Below are 19,872 nucleotides of genomic sequence, written 5' to 3'. Positions count from 1 at the left end.
CAACCCATTTACTGGGCCTGTAGGGCATGAGGGTGACATCAGGCAGGTACTGTGCAGTTCCAAAGGTGAAGTGAACACAGCTCCTGCTGTCTCCTTCTGGTGTGCACACGCAGCGGCAGCACCAGAGCCTATGCCTCTTCCCTCAGCAGGTGACAAGAGTCTACCCTGGCTTTGCAAAACTCTGCTTCTGTCTGAACCCATCTAGGACCATGCCCTGTCCCCTGCAGGAGATAGCACACCTAACCAGATCACTTGCAGAACACTTTCTCATGGCTCCCCATCTCGCTTGAAATCTAGAACATTTTAGAAAGAAAACAATTTAATGGCTTCCTTGATTTACAGACAACAGAAAGACAAACGTTTCTCTCCATGCATGGTACAATGAAACTCAGGGACAAGTAGCCATCCAAGGACAGGGGCTGCTGCTCAGCCTTGTGACATGTGGTCCAACTTTATGGCTCAGCAGCTGCAGTCACTGGAACGGTAGAGGCTGCGTGGCCTCCTGAGATGGGAGTAGGGTGACAGCTACTGAGTGTGCTGCCATGCATGGGCACTCCATGCATCAGTGGACCAGGAGCTGAGGAGAGGGAAGCAGGTGGCACCACAACAGTTCCTGAGGCTGTGGCCAGGCCAAGCTAAGATACTGGCACTGGAGAAAGTAGGAATGAGGACCACAGCATCCTGGAGCACAGGCTGAGTGCTGGGTCATATTTTCCTTGCACCCACCAAGTTCTTGATGACACAGCTCCATCTCCCAAGGGGCTGTAAGATTCCCTAAGATGTAGAGCTGAGAGGAATGGTGACCATAGGGGGGATGAATTCCACCCAGTCTTGTGGCTGTCTCAAATGTCTCTATTCCCATCTGCCTTCCCTTCCCTCCCTTTTACCCAGAGACCTAAAGAGACACTAGAGACCAGAGACCCAGCCACACTCCCTAGTTTTAACAGTCAAGTACATTTCTAGAGAGGGAGAAGGACAGATGCCATGGGTTTTTGAGGGAAGACTTCAAATAGGGAAGGGAATTAGCCACTGGCTCTGTCCAACCCCAGAAGCTGGTAGCCATGGCCTGGGTCCCTGATGCATCCATGCCAGCCATCTAACTGAGCATCTTGTGTCGATCGAAGACCGTCTTCCGCTGCTCCTGCACCTGCAGCTTCCATCGCTGCTGAGCGCCTTCCACTCGTTCCAGGACAGTGTTTGCTCGGGGTCCTCCGATGGATGCAGCAGCCGCTGCCATGGAGCGTGCATCCTGCATTGGAAAGGGAGAGGAAGCAATCTGAAATGACGATAGATGCGTCAGGGCCCTGGATCTTTCAAGTCTGCCATGGAACTAAGTGCCCCATGAGCACTTCTAAACTCTAAATTCCCCCATGGCTGTGGGCTCCAGGAGGGCCTAGCTTTGTCATCTGAAAACCTTAGCAGTGTGTCTGGCCAGAAAAGCTTTGTCGTCTTCAAGAGGCAGAAAGAGCTGGCTCAAACCTAGCTCCCACCCCTCAGGCCCACTCCTAAGCCTCAGGAGAAGTACTGAGTACTGGCTTCAAGACCTCACATAAATAGACCAAGGCTTCAAGAGATATCTACCCAAATGCACAGGGCTGGTAATAGGCTGGCACACTCCCCTACCTATCCTACTGCCAAGGGGACATCAGGAAGGCCAGAGACCAGGGCCTGGCTACCCTGAGATTGCGCCTGGAAATAGGTGGATGAGGGGCTTAAGGAGCCAGCACAGATCACAGCTGCAGTCTCTTGGAGAAGACAAGTGGACAGATGAATGGACGGGAACACATGCATACACACACACACACACACACACACACACACACACACACACAAAGCTTGCTTCTCCTGAGGAAGAGGAGATGGACATGCTTTAGAGTCTGGCAGGGTATAAATCTAGGCCTCAACATTCCCGCTCCAAGGCCTGCTGTGACCATTCCCCGCCTGGCAGCTCTGCTCCCTCTCAGCTGGTTTGCCTGTCCCCTTCCCCTTTGCTCTCAGACTTGCTTCGCTTTTGTCATCAGTCTCCCCTTAATTACCACTCCTCTGCCTCTGAAGCTCCAGAGCCCATGCATTTCCTGCAGTACCCAAAGTTGATCTTTGGGGGAGAATTAGTGCCGAGGGCCAGGCCCACAGCCCATGGGGATTTCCTCCCCAGCTCTCCCCGCCTCTCATCTCCTGCCACATATCTCTTAAAGGATTAGTGTACCCCTCTAAGCCCAGAGCCGCCCAGTAAATGCAACTTTGCTTCTAATGCCCCGAGCTGGCATAGCTTCTGTCACCACACAGCTGCCAGGCTGGAGAGCAGGGTGGAGTGGGAAGATATAGACGGGCTGACAGAGAGGTGGCTGGCTTGCGAAGGGGCTGGAATAGTCTTATCCTTGAAGCCTAGTGCTGGACAATTTGTCTTGAGCTCACTTGTTTCTAAGGTGACTTAGAGATGGTCCTCTGGGAACTCCTGCTCAGGACCCTGAGCTGGGCATCATTGGCAGGCCAAGTGAGGCTCAGGCCTGTAATCCCAGCTATACAGGAAGCAGAAATAGAAGGATAGCAAGTTTGAGGCCAGTAGGAATAACTTAGTGAGATGCTGCTGCTCTTTAAACCATGTTTAAAGAGCTAGGTATGGGTCTTAGTACTAAATAAAGCACTGACTGAGCATGCATGAAGCTGTAGATACAATTTTTAGCAACACGTCAACCAAAGAGCAAACCCAAACATAAATCCTAGCCATGCCTCACAAAATTCCTTTAATGACCTAATGTGCTTTGAGGACCACAATGTGACTAGTGGATGTGTTTGTCAGAGGGAGACTCATATGTCAACTGAAATGGCAAGCACAGACAGGGGGCTCAAGTGGCCTTCTCCCTCGGAATTCAGCCCAGTGGTACTGACTCAACAAACCTGGCTTTGACTCCTACCAGATAAACAACCTTAGGTGAGTCAATCTCAGAGCCCATCTCTCCATACAGAATGGAGACTGAGGCGGTCTGAAGGACACAATGAATACAGACACTTTGTCAGCATGTAGAGCTGGTAGGTATTCAAGGTCAGTGCGAGGAGTCTCAAATGCTGATTTGAGGATCCACTGAGGCAGGGGTGGGAGTAAAAGCAGGCTGTCAAGGGGAGCTGCCTCTGAATAATCACCATGGCCAACACCGCCTTTTTACTCTGCTCCTCTCCAGACTGGCTGCGCCACCTCAGTGGCTCAAGCAAAGAGCACTGCTCTTCGAATGGCTGTGAGGTTGGGCTGGGCAACAAAGGCTTGCCTGCCTGGGAGACAACTGGTCTACCAGGACCCCATTCCAGCTTCAGGAGCCCAAGGGCCTGCTTTCCTCCCCATTCTGACTCTTGTCTATTCTAGGCCCAGGGTTGCCATGGAGGGCTCTGGCAAATGAGTGCCTGGATATGAACCTAGGGTCATCTTGGACAGACTGGAGAGGGTGGGAGGGCAGCATCTCTGCTCTTGGTTTGTCTGAGGAAATGGGAGCCAGAGAGAGCTGGAGCAAAGCATTAAGGGAGTGTGTTGCAACTTCACTGCATTACCATAACTCCTCTTGGGAGTGCTCATGTGAAGTCTTAGCAGACAGCTCCCAAGTGTAAAAAAGCTGCTGTTGAGAGGCTCTGCAGCCCCTAACAGTCTGATTAAAAGGTATTAGAATAGCTACATCTGTTCCCAAGAAGACCCACAGAAGACCTCATGCCTGCCTGCTCAGTAGTAGAGCTGGCAGGTGGCTGGGGGTGCGGGGGGAGAGAAGGTAAGTCATCACCTTTAACTTCCCTTCTCCCATCAGGGCTGGGTCTGAGGAATGCAGGGAGGAAGGGGAGAGTTAGGACAGGGTGGATAGAGGGCTTCCCATAGTAAGGCATTAATGTGGATGGTTCCCTAAAGGTCCTCAGTTAGCCAGACTGATGTGACTCTGACAGACATACACCAGTATATGCCAGGCTCCTTCCCAGGCACTTCCCAGGGGTTACTTACAGGCTCCTACTAGCAAATGGGTAATAAATATTACCTCCATCTGGTGCACAAAGCTTAGACTCTGAAGGAGAAATCACCTTGCAAGCCGAGGTCACCTGGCTGCAGTGGAATTGAAATTACACATATACGCTTATCTCCTGTCTTAGGACTCAGCTGCTTTCATCTTTGGACAACCAAAGAAGCAGGCAAAGTTCACCCCAGAGTTAGATCAAAGACAAGTATCTGCAGGTCACTTGTGGCCAGAGGCCCACCTCTCCAGGCCAGAGCACCCAATGCCTGCTTCAGTGCGGGATCCAAACACTGACAGAAGCAAGAGCTACTGCCTGTGCTCCAGGTTTAGAAAACTGCACCCTGAGATAAGAAGGACAGTGTGTGACAGCGCTGGGATTCCAAATAGGACTACTCTCAAGTGCTATGCAGTCTAGCCCCAAGATCTTCTAGACGTGTCTGTTGAATGGCACACCTTCCTATTCTCATCAGGGTGAAAGGTCTCTGAACAGTCTGGATCAGTGGTCCCCAGACCGCAGGGGCCCAGGCTTCTCAGTACATACTGCCCATCCAACCACAGGAAGATGAGCTGTTCTTTGGAGATCCTGGCTTTCTTTTCATCTAGCCCTCAATGTCCTCAGTTCCCATCATCCTTATCCTCTTTCTTGGCTTCTTTGTACACCCTCTTCTACAGAAGTCTCAGAACAAACTCTATCCACTCCTCCCACTGGGGTGAGAACTTTGAAGACCCTGTCAGAGCTCAGGGGTGAGTGGAGGAGTCAGCAAGAGCCTCAGAGAAACCCTCACTTCTCCTTCTTCAAAGGGGGCCAGCTCTGTACATCTAAAACAGCTCTGTTGCTGTTTCTGTCCCCACAAACATGCTTGCTTCCTCCTTTCAAAGGGCGTCTGAGCCCAGGGATTAGGGCTAATGCCACTGGAATCCGGGGAGGCAGCACCCAGCAGCTAGGCCCACTGAGGCTCTGCCAGCGGTTTCAAAGGGAGCATGACAGGCTTTCATCTCCCTCTGCAGACTGGGCCCTGCAGTGTGTGTGTATCTGTGTGTGGGGGGGATGCCTCCCTTTCTTTCCCAGGCCCCCAGCCCCTGGCAGGAGAGCTTCTACCTACAAAATTGGGGTGATGGAGTCAAGGAGCCCCCAAATCCTGACAAACACTCTGGCTATTAAATTTTACTTCTGCCTGGGCCCCAGGCTCCTGGGAGATGGGAGGCAAAGTCCTGGAGGACCAGACACTTCTGAGGCCAGTGGCCGCATAAGCTCATATGACCTTTAAAGAAACCCGAAGGCTCACCCTAACTTTCCCTTTTTGAGCTGAAAGTTAAGTCCCTTTCGGTCAGGGGAGGCCTCTGACCTTCCTGTGTTAGGTAAACACTGCCCAGGCCTCTAAACAGCCCAAAGATATGGCTAAGGCCCTAGCCTTGTAGCTGCTCAGAAGGCAGCCATGAGACCTTTCTCCTGTGTACTGAATGTCAGGGGCAACAGACTGTCCCCCATCATCCCAGCCTGGAGCTGTCCAAGGCCCCATAAGAAGGCACCCCAAGGCCATTCTAGCTCAGGGCTCACCACCCTCCCTGACAAGGTGCAGTTCTAACTCTCCAAGCAGCCCTCAGAGCCACACTCAGAATCCCTCTCTGCTAGGAAGCCTTCCCTCCTAACAGAATGCTTTCACTGAAAACGTCCTCTTTTTACTAGACCTTAAAGAGGGTTTTTCCCAAAGTACCCAGCTTCCCCAAAGACTGCCCTCCCACAAAGTCAGATCTTAACTTCCTGCCTTTGTGGTCCTGGCTCAGTCATCTGGTTTCAGTTATCATGGGGCTGAAGTCTGTGGACAGGCCAAAGGTCTTAGCAAATCTCTCCATAGCCTGCAGGATTTCAGAACACAGCAGGAGAAGATGGGTGCTGCTGAGCCACAGGCACCTAGGCCTGGACACCACACAGATAACAGGAAGTCAGGGGATGGAAGTGAGATGACATGTAATGAGAACAGTGTTTTCTGGCCTACTCTGAGGGTACTAAATGAGACTCATCCTGGCCCCCCATCTCCCACCATCCTCAACCCTACCCCCAGAGTTTGAGACCAAGCAGAGCAAGCTGACTTCAGGTCAGAGTCTCCAAGAAACTAAACACAGCATTTTACGACCCTTAGAAGCCTTGGGTGGGAGGTGAGCAGTGTCCTCTACAAATGGGAATGAGCTCCTAAGCTCTGGCTTAAGTCTGCCAGCGACAGTCCGTTGCAATCCTTCTTAGAGAATCCTTCCCACCAGGCCAACCCTACAGGCAGGGAGCATCCACCCTGATTCCACATCCTCAAGGCCCCACACAGATAGGCTCTGAGTATGGGGCACCTAGGTAGCTCATAGGAAGGGAGGCCTAGGCTCAGACGTAGAGGCGGCAAACCACCCTTCCCCTGGCTCCATATCTAGGATGGGATGGCAGGAGACATGGCAAGACCATGCCCAAGAGCCATGCATTCCTAGGGAATCATGGCGCGAGCTGTGTAATCATCGGCTGCATCTCTCAATTACTCCCCCGGCCAGGACTGCAATTACCACATTACCCCTAATCGCCCCATGTTTATTAGTGATGCTCCTCTCCTATCAGAGCTGCTATTACTCTACATTAATAACCAGGTAGGCAAGCGAGCTTTCCTCCCAAGCACAGACCACCCAACTGCCAGGGCTACCACCTCTCTAGTCCCACTTCCAGGAGGGTGAGGCTCGTCACCTCTGCCCCACCTTTGGCCTAATCCATGCCAGCAGGAGGCTGGGGAGAGTGCCTGGCTGACGGTCCTTATCCTCACTATCTGGGCTGGCCCAGACCCAACCACCTGAGAAGCTTCACACAAACCTGAGTGTCAGGGTCCTCGCTCTGGATTTGAACTTGTTTTTTTTTTCGTCTCCAATGTAGGAACTTTAAAACCTCTAAAACTATAATTGCCTAGGGCAGCTTGACCCAGGCCTGGTCACCTCTAGTGACCCACAGCTCACTACATTAAAAAGAAGCCATCCTCTCTACCACCAAATTGTGTAAGAACATACCTGTTACATCTCTCATTCCAACCTGCGGGCCCTTCTGTCCCCTGGACCAAGCTCTTGTCTACAAACATCAAAAGGCAGCTGGCCTGTTGCACCTTTTCTTTCTTAAGTTAGCCACCTTCTGGTTTCTTTAATGAAATCTCCCAGGTACCAGTTGGACATGGCTCAGGCATGTTCCCACTGTGTGCTCATTTGGACACATCTAGGTCCCTATACCAAATTCCCACTTCTCTGACAGACCATAGTATCTTTTAACAATTAAGCTTCAGGGACAGAGCCCAGAGGGCCTGTCCCTCAGACAGGTATATAAGCTGCCTAGGGAAGTGGTTCCTATTTCCTTATCATATAAAATCAAAACCCTTTTGTCTGACATTTAAGGCCTTCATTAATCTGGCTGAATTTCCTGGGCATTTACTTGCCACTTCTTCTAGTACCTATCCTAGCCCCACCATTTTTTTTTTTTTTTTTTTATGTTCACTGGTGTTTTCGCCTGCATGTATGTCTATGTGAGAGCTTTAGAGCCTCTGGAACTGAAGTTACAGACAGTTTTGAGCTGCCATGTGGGTCCTGGAAATCGAACTCAGGTCCTCTGAAAGAACAAATGCTCTTAACTGCTGAGCCATCTCTCCAGCCCCTGCACCTATCCTATCCTATCCTATCCTATCCTATCCTATCCTATCCTAAAAAACCCTGATTCTGCTCTTGCACACAGCAATGTTGGGTACCACCCACCCTGCCCCTCTGCTTCTGAAAGTTCTGTCTCTGCATCCAACCCCAGGGCCGAGCTTTGAACTGAGCAAGCACTTGCCAGATGTTTGTAGAATCCCTGAACAAAAGAATAAACCTGCCACCTCCTAGCCCTCTGTATACTTGTCACCGTTCTGAGCAGGCAGCATATCATGTGTACCTCCATGCAACAGGCCCTGAGTGGATCATCCTCCATGCAGCTCTTTACCCAGGCCTAGTAACACCAAGTACTCAGGCTACCTGGGGCCAGGTGTCAGGGAAATTCAGGGCCACCACCTCCTGCAGCTGGAGGGGCAGAGGGCAATTTGCTGCTGTGTCTTGGTGAAGTATGGGGAAATGGACAGGGAAAAGCAATCTTAAAATGACAGGGGCAGAGAGGAGGGGAACCCCTGCTTTTGGGTTTAGCCCAGAGATTCACATGCTGGGAGCCAAGAGCCATGTTTACCTCATTCTCCTCTTCATTGTGCAGCTGCTCAGTGTAAGCGTCTGGTTTCCGAATGAGAGGGTCTACCAGCATCAGGAAGGCCATGTAGAGTAAGAGGGCCCCTACCACAGACAGGTAGATGACGATGATGACCTACGGAAGACATCAGCCTTGTTCAGGGACCCAGCATCCAGAGTCAGGACCCTATTTCCAGTCTTATATCCGTGTTGGCTGCCAGCAACCATCATGTTAGATACTGGTACTAGGAGATGGTGTGGGCCTGGAAGGAAGGAGGAATGACCCATACCACAGGCTCTGTGCTAGTCTGAGACAGTTCTATGACAAGGAACAACATTCCAGCAGGCACCAAGATGACAGAAGAGTAAAGTGAAGTGAGAGGCAGGGTCATAAGAGAGCCTATATCAAAGAGTAGAGATTCATAAGAAAGTGGGCTAGAGCAAGGATGACCATCTGAGGAGGCCAGAGAGCAGAGACCAAGAAAAGTAAATGGGAATCTAGGCTGGGCTCACTATGGATGCAGGATGGGAGGGGCAGCTCATGTCATGAGAGGGTATGCTGCTCCATGCAGGGATCACTATGCAGGGATGAGAGGCTGCAAAAAAAGTAATGAAAAAATTTAAAGGGCAGATTCAATAAGATTAATTATAGAGGAATTTTAATCCAGCAACATGGGTACTCTGGCTGGAACACAGACACCCCTTTAATCCTAGGAGACAGAGGCAAGCAGATCTCCGAGTTCATGGACAGCCTGATAGAGATCAAGTTTCGGATAAAGAAAAGCTTAGGTCCAGGTGTAGGGATACATGTCCTTAATACCAGCACTCAGGAGAGAGAGGCATGCAGATCTCAGTTCTGTTCAGGCAGTTCAGTTGAGTCAGCGAGTTGAGAGACAGTACAGTGGAGCTGAGTTCATGGTAGTTGAGTTTGTGGAATTCAGGGGCAATTTTACCAGGAGAGTTTTACAGAGAAAGGTTGAAAAGAGAACAAGCTGGACACAGGTAAAGACAGAACAAGCCAGAGAATGAGAAGGAGCCAGAAAATTCGAACAGATTGCTAGAGTTAGTTTGAGGCCAAGCAGAGCAATTCAGTCAGAGGATGAGCATGAATCAGTCAGCTTGGAAATGTTGAGTTTAGAAAGAGCAAGAAAGGTGAGCTTATTCAGTAGTAAATCTCAGAGGATGAAAACATTCCAGGCCTAGATTAGACTGTGCACAGCCTAGAAGATTCCAGGACTAGGCCTAGGTTAGCAGACAGAGAATTACAGTTACCTTTACAACTACTTCAAGGTGAAGCGTGGGAACTACAGGCTTTTTAAGCGGGCCCCTATATGATATCCAGCACTCGAGGTCTTTCTTCCATGTCACTAATCCCTCAGTTATTAAGATGACGGAAGCATCTTCACTCAGCCTGAAATGGTCCTGAGGGGCTGTGAGCACCACAAGGCCAAGGAATTTACCCAGTACCCCAAGGCTGGTAGATGAAATGGTAGAGATGAAACTTGGACTTAGCTTTGCTGGCTATACCTCAAATGCGATTTCTACCCACCCCACTCCACTCCCTCCACAAATGCCTAGCCCTTGCTGCTTCTGATTCCAGCAGTAGCCCTGCTTCTTTGTAAAAGGGGGGGTTAAAAACAAACCAAACCAACCAACACTGTGGGCCGGGAAGATGGCTTAGTCAGTAAAGTGCTTGCCGTGCAGGCACGAAGATATGATTTTAATTCCCTGGAACCCACACTCAAAAACCTGCAGGTGTGATGGTGTGTGCCGTTACCCTCAGTGCTTGGAAGTAGAGATGGGGGTTGCTGTCCAGCTAATTCAGCTGAATTGGTAAGCTCTGGCTTCGGTCTCAAAAGACAAAGCAGAAAGCAATTGAGGAAGACACTCAAAGTTTACCGCTGGCCTCCTCGTGGACATGGATATACACAGGAAATGGAGAACCTCAGGACTTACTAGCTTGATTCTTAGCTTTGTCAAAATCCAAGGTCAGTTGGACTCACTTCCCTCTGACCCTGGGCAAACAGTAGCAGTGTTCATGCACCTAAAACAGGGTCACACTCAGAACCGTTGCCTACACCCAAGATGGGTCAAGGAGAGGGCAGGTCACACAAGCGCTTGGGGCTCCTAGGCAGAGCAAGCTGTGAGAGATCAGGAGCTTATGTTGATGTGGTTCCCATGCGGAAGCACCTTCCCTTCCACACAGGGAAGAGGTGACACTGGGCTCTGAACTGAGGGTCTAGGGCACCTACATGGTCTCTACAGGGTGGGACCTATGAAGAAGTCCAAACCATCAGGAGAGGCTACCCCAGGCAGAGGGTGAACAGGGTGTAACCTGCACAGTCTGACAGGGCTAGGGGAGGGCAGACAGCCATTTCCCACACAAAGGGGGCAGTACAGGGAGTGACAGTCCAGAAAGGGTCACAGCTCCCTAGGGCAGGTAGGAGGGTGAGTGTGGAGAATTCAGTCTTCAAACTCAGGTGAATTATGTCTGTTGCTATTTCTCAACTTGTCAGAGGATGATTGGCTTCAGGCCTCATGACAGAAGGACGAGTGCTTTATAACACCCGTCTCCATGCTAACACCCGTCTCCATGCCCTGTATGGCGGCCGTTTCTATCACTTCTGTCTTCAACTCACCCAGATGGTTGACAAGGGCGAGGTTCGGGAAAAGCAAAAGACCCCAAGTCTGATGTCTAATACCTCATGCGGTTGTGGAGGCTTTCTCAAAGGGCAGTGACATCATTTTGGATAAGCTGCAAGCTCCCTAGGAGTCTACCTCTGCTCCCAGCTCTGTACACTGTACCCAGACAGTCCGGTTCCCAGAGATATACTAGAATGCACTCTCTCTAGAGCAGTAGTTTTCAACCCGTGAGTTGCGATTCACATATCAGATATCCTGTGTATCAGATATTTACATTATGATTCCTAACAGTAAATTACAGTTACAAAGTAGCAACGAAATAATTTTAAGGTTGGGGGTCACCACAGCATGAGGAACTGTATTAAAGGGTCACAGCATGAGGAAGGTTGAGAACCCCTGCTCTGGAGGGAAAATGAAGTCTCAAGGAGCTACAAAAACTTTCAAAGCCAGCCTCTACGTACGTAGCCCAAGATGTGGGAATCAGGTCCTATATCTATATTAGTGTTTGGAATGTTAAAAAAAAAAAAAAAAAAAAAAAAGAACAACAAAAAAAGAAGGCGAATCCGGGTGGGGCACAGGCATGCCGCCCACACCCCAGCAGTACCTTGATGGTGGTGGTGCTGCGCTCCTCGTACCGGCACTCGCAGAGCAGGCAGTAGGCTTCCACATCGTGGCCGGGCACTGGCATGGGCTCCACCACATGCAGGCAATTGCTGCAACACAAACAGAGGTGATGACGGTCCCCACACCTTGAGGTCCAGCAAGCAGGCGGCAGGGTACTGACGGGGTAGGAAAGCCCGTAGGTAGGAACTCCAGGAAGGGCAGAACCCCTCTCCCAGTCAACTGCCTCCTTCCTGGCCACTGTTGGGTGTATCTCTCCGCCTGCACAATTCTCATCAATGGTCCTAAAGCCCTGCTCTCAACCTGCCTTCGCCTCTTGTGCTGATTCCCCTGCCAGCTTCCCCTGTCCCAGCAGGCTGCACTCAACGCGTGGGTCTCCAGTCGGAATCTCTCACAGCCTTCTAGCCTATTGAAAGCTGAGCTCTTTAGGTCCACTGATGATTGTGCTCCCCATCTGACTGCCCCATGGAGCCGTACACTCCGTATCTGTGCGCTCTGGCCCCGTCCTCAGTCCTGCATCCGACTGTGGGATCTGTAGTTCTGAGACAGCAGCAAGTAACTCGCAGCGCCTCTTCTGCCAGTCAAGCCAAACCTGGGAGTCGTCTGTGACAACACTTTTTCTTTACCTACAAAATTACTTTTTGTTTTGGTTTGGGTTTTTTTTTTTTTTTTTTTTTTTTTTTGTGATAGGGTTTCTCTGGCTGTCCTGGACAGCCTGGACTCAAACTCACAGAGATCTGTCTGCCTCTGCCTCCCGAATAGTGGGATTAAAAGTGTACACCACCACGGCCTGGCTTAAAATCTACCTTCTTTATTCCCTCCCTTGACACGTCTCAGCTGAAGTTCTCGTGATCTTTCCCATGCAAATGTTTATGTCTTTTCCTAATTCTTCGCCTCTAGTTTGGCCCTGTCTAGAACCAGCGTCCCATGTGGCCAAATGACAGTACAAGCTACCAAAATGGAACTCTTGTCATATCATTCTTCAACTTAAAACTAATCAGTGCCTCCACAGCTCATCCAAGCCCCAGGCAAACAGCCCCTCTCAGGCCCTGCCACACGCAGCCCAATCTGCCCACTGTACCTTAGAGCCAGACTGACCTGCGGGCTATTCTCAAAAGAGGTGCATGAAGCTTGGAGTGTGTAGCTCCATCCGCATCCTTCTCTAGTCTGGTGATTTGAAAGGTCTGACCTCCCATCCACACTGCCAGTTCCCCTGCCTCATCCCTACCCCACACAGCTCTTAATCCACTCCACCCAGTGGGTGTGAGGTTCATGAAAACATGTCTCCATAGCCCTCGTGTGAGCATGGTGCTGGCCAGGGATCAGTGAGTAAGGGCCAAATACATCACATGCTGAGAGTGAGCTCACACTGCCCACTGTCACCAGCAGTGCTCCTGAACAAGGACAGATTTTGCATTGAAATGAGAGAAACAAGCCCAGGACAGCAAAAACGGCAGCTCCACTGTGTGTGAGATTTTGACCACATGTGGCTGACTCAGTCTCAGCCTGGCTTGAGCCTATCTGTGCAGCTGGGCCTCATTCCTAGACTTCCTTAGATCACTGGGTTTCCAACCAAAAGGCTCCAAAGAAAAGCCACTATCATTGGGAAGAAAATAAGCCCCTCAGAGGTTCAAAGAGGAGAACCGGGAATCATGCGATAGTGGATAGTCAGCCCACCTGTCACTGTCTGAGCCCTGCGCCTGTCCCATCTTGTGAGATGCTGTGGTTGACACATGGAGACATGGGTCACTTTAAAGAGGTTCTTCCACGTCTAATGAAAGTTCCCCAAAAGTCAAGCATGGCTCCCTGAATACAATCAGGCCTGATATTCCAGGCTGAGATTTTGATAGAAGCTCCAATGATATGTAAAAACATGCATTGAAATAGGAGTGGAAGGTCCTTTAAAAGACTCCATTTTTCCTTATGTCCAGTATGCGGCACCCATCAGTTATCTAAACCTCTGATGATCCTGGTCCCACCTCTGAATAACAGCCGAAACCTTCTATCCCCTACAACATGAATAGGAGTCTCCTTGATGTACTTCAGGGCACTCACATGCCTTCTCTGGGGATCACCCACAGACAAGGCTAGTTCCCATTTCCATCCTGAGCTGGACATAGTGGTGTACACCTGTAATCCTGGTGCTCTGTAAACTAAGGCAAGAGGATTGAGTTCAAGGTTATCCTAAATTATGTAAGACTGTCTCTAAAAACTAAAGCAAACAAACAAACTCAATCTCTCATTATTCCTGTCTGGAGAGAAGGCTGCTTTCCCTTCTCCCAGGAGCAGAGTCCGACCTTGCCTGAGCCACACAGAGCAGGAAGGCTCTGGATCAGAAAGGCTACTCCATGTCTACAGTGGGATCTGTGAATGCCCCTAGAAGCCAAGGTGCAGTGTTAGGAAACCATCTTTAGTTCTTCAATTTGGGACCCTGGTACCCAAAGAAACTGACTGTAAGGAGGTACAGGGAAGAGCAATAAGAAGGCAGAACATCTCTCTCCTTTGTGGTTCTCCTGGGAGTCACTGAAACCTGACATACTTTCTTGTTTACCTAAGAAGGGCTTCCACTTACCTTTTGGGGACTGGGCAGGGAACATTGAGGAAGAAGCAAAGGAGAAAGACAAGCTGGGCATAAGTCTTTTGCCCAGACTGAGAAGTCAGCAGGTAACTTACTTAACCTCTCTGGGCCTCAGTTTCCTCATTGGTAGTGGAAGCTAAGCTTGATCGGCCCTTCATGCTGTGCCCTTTTAGGTAACACTGCGCAGGAGGCAAGCGGTGGTAAAGGGTTTGCACGGCCTCTCAGTCAGTGCAGTTCTGACTTCACACCTCCTACAGCCTGTGTTTCCCTGACAGGCTGTGTTTGCAGATGGATCCTATTTTAACAAGTCAACCTTGGGACTTGTCTATGCAACACTTAATAGACCCATCAACAGGGCCTTTTCATATGCATGTGATTCTATACTTTCAACACTAGACGGCAGAATACCAGCACAGCTAATACACACAGCTGCAACACTGGGCGCTGGCCTCAGTCTGAACACTAGCAGGGGACCCATGGGACACAGGACCTGAAGACTCAAAGACAGCGCTAATTCTAGCCTTAGCACCAAGATGCTAGGACCAACGTCAATCTCCACTCCGCCAAAGGGCGCCAAGTAAATCTGCCAGGCCCTGGAATTCTGGGGTCTTACCTCCAAGCTTCAGTCTCTATCCAATACCCTTAATGGTACTGCTCTGACATAAGGTTATTGATGTCAGACTGTCCATCAGATAGCTCCAAGCCTGTTTCTAAAGGGAAGTATAAACTACAGCTTGGAAGGTTTAGGCAGGACCCTGTCCTCTGGACAACCAAGCTTGGGTTTTACTGCAGGACAGTGTTGCTAAAATTTGCAGTAGCAGAATCTGTGAAGGAAGTGGGGACCTTTGCTGATGGGCAGGAAGCCACTGGGGTCCTTCCCAGACCTCCATTATTTTAGGAAACATAAGAATTAGACTAGTGCTTTGGGAGACAGCCACATTTTCCAGGGCTATAGAATAATTTGACTATGTAACCTCTAGGAAGCGATAATACATTATTATTAACAACATCAGCTAATATTTATATAGTACTTAAAGTATGCAGTATCATTCTAAGTGCTATATAGTTTCACAAAAGTACATACACTTCACAGTCAAAGTATTATCATACTTTACTCATAAGGAAATCAATGTGGGGGTAGAGAAATGGCTCAGTGGTTAAGAGCACTGGTTGCTCTTCCAGAGGACCAAGGTTCAATTCCCAGCACCCACAATGGCAGTTCACAACCTTGTAACTCTGTTCCAAGCGAATCTGATGCCCTGTTTTGGCTTCCACTGGTACTGCACGCACATAGTGACCAGACATACAAGTAGGCAAGCACATCCATCCATCCATAAATAAATAAATATTTAAAAATCAAAGTACAGTGGAGATTAAGTAATCTGAAACATGATTAACAAATGGCAAAGCTAGACTGGGGCCCAGTAAGGCTGGATCCAGAGTCTACATATCCACATAGAATGCATCAGAGAGCCTGATTGCTACCGGGAGGTTTGAAACTCTCAAATGTGCTCTGGATCAACGGCATCATGAGCACTTGAAGGACTCTATGCAAATGTTACTCCTCCACCACTACCATATTTGCTGAATCAGAATCTTGGCAAGAAAGTGCCAGGACTATGTATTTTCTCAAAGCTCACCAAGTGATCCTTGATGTACAAGGAGCAGCAACCTTGGCCCACCCTCGTTCAGTGCATATGCCTTGACCTTACCCAGAATGTGTTTCCATGTCTTCAAGGATGAGGTTTCCCATCCTAAAACTGCCAGCACTGGAAATGTTTCCTTAATTCACACGGAGGTCTATTTCCCTCAAGCTATCATGTACTGGCCCTACTTCTACACTATTAAGTCACACCAGACCTTTCTGGTTCCAGTCCCAAGTGCCCCTTTCCCTCAGCATGACAGCCTTTCTTCCTGTCTTCAACATCCACTGAATGTACCCAGGTCTCTCCCTTTTCAGGAAGATTCTAACCCCTTAAACTATTCGTTATAGAGTATTGTATTTATACTTCCTTTCACTAGTTTTCTTTACCTGAGTGAATTCTTGGTCACTCAGCATCTTTTAAAGTAAAGGACTAAGTAATGAATTCAAAACCAGAGACCCAAGGAGCATAATATAAGATCTTTGTGTGGATCTGAGTCTGTGCACTTATATAATGGGAACAATATCTTCTCCATTTGCCTTAGAACCTTATCCAACTAGCACAGCATAGAGGCAGCAAAGCTTTGCAAAAGTGTACGCTACACATACCTGCCTCTCCCACTTCTCCACTGTCATCCTACATGTGTCAGTAAAGACTTAAATTCAGTAAGACAACAAAGTCCAACCTCCTTTTTACACTTCAAGATCCCTTGGCTTTCTCATCAAGTGGTTAAGGATAAATATTCCTCTGTAGGCTCTCCACAGAAATGGGTAATTTATCTCTAATAAGCACTGATAATTTCAATCAAATGTCTGGCCAAGGGCCAAGGGCCAGACATTTACAATGTCTTACCAGTCCTTCTGAGACACATTCTGGTTGTAAATGTGCCCGCTGATGTTTCTATAAGGTGGACAGATGCATTTGCACCGAATATCTTCAGAGCTCTGTGGGGGAGGGGAAAAAGGAGTAAACAGCAGGGAAGATTCCTGCCTGGGTTCAGATTGCTGACAGGTTAGCACATTTTAGGGCTCTGTTCTACACGGTGGCTACAGGTATAGGTATGCTTTTGAATTTTCCCATCCCCAATCCATCCAGGACTATAGGAAGACTGTTACATCATAGTACTTATGATCCTTGGGTGGGTGAGGGGCAAGGGTGGGAGATAGCTATCTCCGTGGCAGCCCCTCCAAGTAGAAACCTCTCTGGTGTGACAAGAAACTCACAGAAGTTACCTGAGGCTGCCATTCATAAGTGGTGTGCTTGTGGGGGAGGGGAATGGTGTAAAGCAAGCAAAATGACAGGCGTTTTCAACCCCCGGGCCCCCACTTGTGCATTTTCTGTCTGATGGGCTAGGCGGCCAGAGTTCCCCCCTAATTCTGTCTTAACTCCCTCGTTAGAACGGGGAAAGGGGTGACTAAAGAAAAGCGGGATATTACCATGAGAAGGCTCCCATCAGGAATTCCTTGAAGAGCAAAGAAGCAAGCCCTGACACTCAACCTCACTCCAGTGTCTTAGCGGTCTTCCGAATCTAAAGCCTCACAGATCATCTAAACCTAGTCGCTGGTCTCCTTATACCTGAGGAATGTGAGCAGTCTGGGACCCACCAAGCAGACGGTCAGCTTCGAAACATAAACTCCCAAATGCGCATGACTTTACACTCAAGAGCATTTTACAACACTGAGTGAAATTTGGTTATCCCCCAACTGAGCAGCAGATTCGACCACAGCTGCTTTTACTTGGGGCAAAGGAAGACACTGAGAACTTGGGTAACTTCTCTGAGCAAACTTTCTTGCTTGCGGGGAATTCCACCTAGGGCCAGTTTGGTCTGAAACCTGTACACTGTTAAGAACCCTGTGTTCCCTACACCCTTAGGAAGGCCAGGTAAGATCCCTCCCCCTCCCCCAAGGAGGGTCCTCGGGTGGGTGAGGGGCAAGGGTGGCGCTGCGGCTATCCCCGCGGCAGCAAGGTGCTGCGGGCTCACCCCCTCACCTTGTTGGCTTGAGCTGGGGGCACCAGCAAGCACCCCACCACAGCCACCAAACACAGCAGCTTCATGCTTATCAGGCGTGCTGAGCCAGCAAGACCAGACGCCTGGGGGATAAAAAGAAACATGGAGTCGGAAGGACGGAAGGTGGTCACAGCACACCCGGCACCCTCGGCCCCTTTACGGCTTGGCCGGACGACCGAAGGGGGCCGAGTTTCAGAATCCATGGGCCTTCCAAACCTTTCCCTCTCCCCACCAAGTCCAGCTCTCAGAAGCTCCCTGTGCACTGGCAGAGGTAGTTTTCTGGGATTACAGCCGCCCGGAGCTCCCAGATCCTGTCACCAGGCCCCACTCCGACCCTCGCCCCTCCTCCCGCCGCCCTCCGCCGTCTCTGCCTCCACAGCCCCGGTAGAGCCGCTCGGGCCCAGCGAAAAGCCCCGATTCCGACCGCCAAGGGTGCTGTTCACCCTGCCTAAGGATTTGGGGCGGCTGGGAACCCCCAGTGTCCCTATGACCCCGCACCCCTCCCCCAGTGCCCAGTCCACCAACCTGCAAGCTCCGCCGCAGCCGCCACAAACCAGCAGGCTCCACCCCTCCAGCTTCTATTGGCTGCTACAGCCGCCGCTCAGCCCAGCCTCGCTAGTTGCCAAGACAACAAGGCCCACCTTCGCCTGGTCCCAGAGGCTCCCACTGCGGCGAGAGGTAGGCCTCTCTCTACCAGGACCTAGCAAGAAAAGCAATGTCTGCTTTTTTTTATTGAAAACCAAAGATCTAGCATGGTGGATCCTGTCAGCTCCTCCCAGAGTACTTTGTTCTTTCTCGCGTTTCAGGGAAAGCGTTTTAGAAACGAAACTAGTAACCACAGTAATGATTTAAAAACGAAATCAAGGACCATTGTACTTATTCACAGTCTGAAAATATGATTTTAAAAGCCACTTAAACAAACAAACAAACAAACAGGGAACTTAAGGGCCCAGTCTCTATTCCTACACACAAAGACACATCCTGAGGAAGACAAACAGGATTAGTAATGGAAGCGATGCCTCATTACCTTGCATTGGCTGTAAAGGCCTGGCAAATTGAAATGGGGTATACTAGACCAGGCTGGGAATAGGAGAAGGTTTCAGGCTGCAGAGGGACAGATGTGAACTTCTTATCAGCAGTGGAGTCACCTGAGTCCCGTGCCACTGCAAGGAGGACATTTGAGCTTTGGCCTCAGGCCAGCATGGAACCACACACCTGTGTTACCCTAGAGACAACATCTTCCCTCTCTGGGTACCAGTTTCCTTAGCTAAGAGTCCTTTCAGCTTTGATGGGCTGGGATTCCTGAAGGGAGAAATAGCATATAGCCAGAATATGACTTAGTATAGAAAATATTGTGTCACCAAAGAGTTTTCCTCCCCTGACGCATTATTTGAGCACTACTGTGTCGGGTACTGTGCTAGACACTGAAGCTAATTGGGGAAGGGGGGAAGCAAACCTTGTCTCTGCAGTTATGTGACTTGATATTTATTACAACCCCCTCCCAAAACAACAACAAGAGAAAACAATAGTCAAAAAACCATTACAATTTAGGATAGTAGAGTTTTGTTGGAAAAAGAATGCAAAAGCTAGAGGGAAACTTAGACCAAGAGCCAGGGGAGCCCAGAATGGTGGAGAAGAAGCTCTGAGGGTAGCAAGGGGTTCCCTGAGCTGTTAGTGTGATGAGAATATGGCGCTCCTATGAAAGGCCTGTGTGCTACTGCCTGAACCTATGGCTATGTTATTGTATCTAGCAAGGGACTTTGCAGATATGATTTTAAAAATAACTAACTAAATAAAGGTCCCTTAGGGTCCAGAGAGCATATTGGACTATTCAGGCAGGTCTAATCTAATCAGGGGAGGCCTTAAGAAAGAAGTCGGTTTTTTTTCCTGCTGTGGTCAGAGAAAAATGTGATCATATGTCAGGTGTTATGTTGCTGGCTTTGAAGGTGGAGGAAAGAGGTTTTTTTTTTGGGGGGGGGGGGAGAATGCAGGTACTTTTGAGAAAAAGCAAAAATGTGGCCTTTTCTAGACCTTCTAGAAACCCTGTAAATATATACTTTGATTTTAGTTCACTGTCACTCTTATGACCTACTGAGATGGAATACAGTTTTGTTGTTTTAAGCCACAAAGCGTGTTGTCACAACAGCAACAGGTAAAGAAAGGCAGAGGAGGTAG

At 49.4% G+C, this 19,872-nt stretch overlaps 2 protein-coding genes across 6 annotated transcripts in view; one reads left to right on the top strand and one right to left on the bottom strand.

Moving 5' to 3' along the window:
• The window catches only part of Igfn1 (immunoglobulin like and fibronectin type III domain containing 1), an 83,022-nt gene that overhangs the window by 5,945 nt on the left and 57,205 nt on the right, over window positions 1-19,872 (top strand). The gene's annotated exons all lie outside the window — the stretch shown is intronic.
• On the bottom strand, window positions 302-18,347 carry Tmem9 (transmembrane protein 9). 3 transcript variants are annotated; one of them, XM_021636637.2, is made up of 6 exons: window positions 18,223-18,347; window positions 17,679-17,780; window positions 16,542-16,633; window positions 11,452-11,560; window positions 8,209-8,340; window positions 302-1,249 (listed from the first exon to the last, which is right to left on the bottom strand). In XM_021636637.2, the coding sequence occupies exons 2-6, from the start codon at window positions 17,742-17,744 to the stop codon at window positions 1,097-1,099; spliced, it is 552 nt and encodes a 183-aa protein (XP_021492312.1). In that variant the 5' UTR covers window positions 17,745-17,780; window positions 18,223-18,347; the 3' UTR covers window positions 302-1,096. The 3 variants fall into 3 exon arrangements, with proteins under 3 accessions (XP_021492312.1, XP_021492310.1, XP_060220345.1); XM_021636635.2 differs by lacking the exon at window positions 18,223-18,347 and having other exon boundaries at window positions 17,679-18,048; XM_060364362.1 differs by lacking the exons at window positions 8,209-8,340; window positions 18,223-18,347 and having other exon boundaries at window positions 17,679-18,057.

Source organism: Meriones unguiculatus, chromosome 11 (assembly GCF_030254825.1).
Source record: "Meriones unguiculatus strain TT.TT164.6M chromosome 11, Bangor_MerUng_6.1, whole genome shotgun sequence".
Classification (NCBI taxonomy): domain Eukaryota; kingdom Metazoa; phylum Chordata; class Mammalia; order Rodentia; family Muridae; genus Meriones; species Meriones unguiculatus.
This window is presented reverse-complemented; position numbering and strand designations above follow the sequence as displayed.